This window comes from Bombus pyrosoma, linkage group LG17 (assembly GCF_014825855.1).
Source record: "Bombus pyrosoma isolate SC7728 linkage group LG17, ASM1482585v1, whole genome shotgun sequence".
In the NCBI taxonomy this organism is placed as follows: Eukaryota; Metazoa; Arthropoda; class Insecta; order Hymenoptera; family Apidae; genus Bombus; species Bombus pyrosoma.
In genome coordinates, this window is record NC_057786.1 from 4,405,878 (window position 1) to 4,407,500 (window position 1,623).

Sequence of the window (1,623 nt, forward strand, 5' to 3'; positions counted from 1 at the left end):
TTTTGGTATCATCCAGTTTTCATCCTGATAATATTTTTCATTATCTTGACTGTACTCCTCCTGTCTTCGCTGCTCCTTCATTTCTTCTATGTCCATACTTTGATTATTATTAACTTGTTGTTGTTGCTTTAGGGCTGGTAAATCTACCGACCTACTTATATAATATCTTTCACCTTTTGTTGCAATTTTAATTGCTGGTGTCTGTTGCTGCATTGTTGGGCTTCTCCTCACTATCACTAATCGCTAGTTTTACTTAGCACTAAGGAAATTCTCAGATCACTACCCCGGAGCACACGTCTGTTTACTTCGGTTGCCCGGGCAGAACTGTTTCATCTTATTTAGTAAAATTTCCTTTTGATCGCATTATGCTTTGCAAATATTGTGGCATTGAATTTATTGATTGATGAAAACTCTAGCTAAAATATTTTTCCATTTTTCTAAGAAAGCCTTAATTAAGTGATTTCATAATGAAAGATGCTTAATAAATACCTTTATTTACATTTTTATTTATTTTATTTATATATTTTCAATAATGCTCATATTGCGGGTCTGTTTTTAAGTGTTTCCAAACATAATAGTGGAGGATAATGGTGCTCGAAAAAATCGAAGGAGGGTCTACTTATAAAGGGTGTTTGGTTGCAGAATCTTGAAGCTACAATAAAATGAAAATATCGGAAATTTGCCTCCTTTTGCCTGCATAAATAATTAATGAATGAAGAGAAAATACAAAATATGTTAATACAGTTTTCACATACGTACCCGTTCACGGGTGATGACAGAAAAAACATATGCGTATTAAGTATTCACAGGAGCTACTAAATGTGGGCTAACACTATCTCACATGAACCACACACATTTTCCACACAAATTATTGATCACAGTATATTACAATACTCACAAGCATACACATAAAATAAAAAATGAAGACGTCAAACGAAACTACAAAAAGATTGTTTCAACTTAGACTCGAAATATTAATTAAAATATCGTTTTATGGAGTAATGTACAGTAATACAAATTAATGTACAGCCACATGAAAAATTGTATTTACTGCGTCGCATAGCTCTTTTAACTTTTCCTTTTATTTTTTATGAACGACTTTCCCATGTAGAAAAATATTTGTACATTACACTGGAGGTATCGTTGACTTAAAGCAATTATTCGATTCATGCAAAACGAACCCATAATTGTTGAATTACGTAGATTTCTTTAGAAGGTAATATATAAAAAATCTCAACCATCAAAAATATGGTATATTATTTAAAAAGTGTTTCCACTAACTGTTGGTCTGGAATGATAATCTATGGCAAATATTTGAACTGAAAGTGTGAAGATCCTGAAACATGGATACAATCAATAAAGAAACGAATGAAAATTGCAGCACTGAAGGAATGAATAAGACGAATTCTCCCGAAAAATTCTACGCCGGTAGTGGGATCCTTGCGACTGGAGCAACCGGATTCCTGGGAGTAGGTGTAATGGAAGAACTGATCCGCCTGTGTCCACGCGTCGCTGCCATTTCCATACTAATTCGCCCAAGAACTAACGAAACGATGGAACAAAGATTTAAGAAGATTATAGATGATCCCGTTCGTAAATATTATTATTGTTTCTTTCAATATT

At 33.4% G+C, this 1,623-nt stretch overlaps 1 protein-coding gene and 1 pseudogene across 1 annotated transcript in view; both read left to right on the forward strand.

Annotated features, from left to right (window-relative positions):
* The window catches only part of LOC122577091, a 238,994-nt pseudogene that overhangs the window by 112,373 nt on the left and 124,998 nt on the right, over positions 1–1,623 (forward strand).
* Positions 1,344–1,623, forward strand: part of LOC122576921 (putative fatty acyl-CoA reductase CG5065) — a 17,075-nt gene continuing 16,795 nt past the window's right edge. Inside the window, exon 1 of the mRNA XM_043747838.1 lies at positions 1,344–1,589. Coding sequence (XP_043603773.1) covers positions 1,344–1,589 — 246 coding nt within the window. The remainder of the gene's footprint in view (positions 1,590–1,623) is intronic.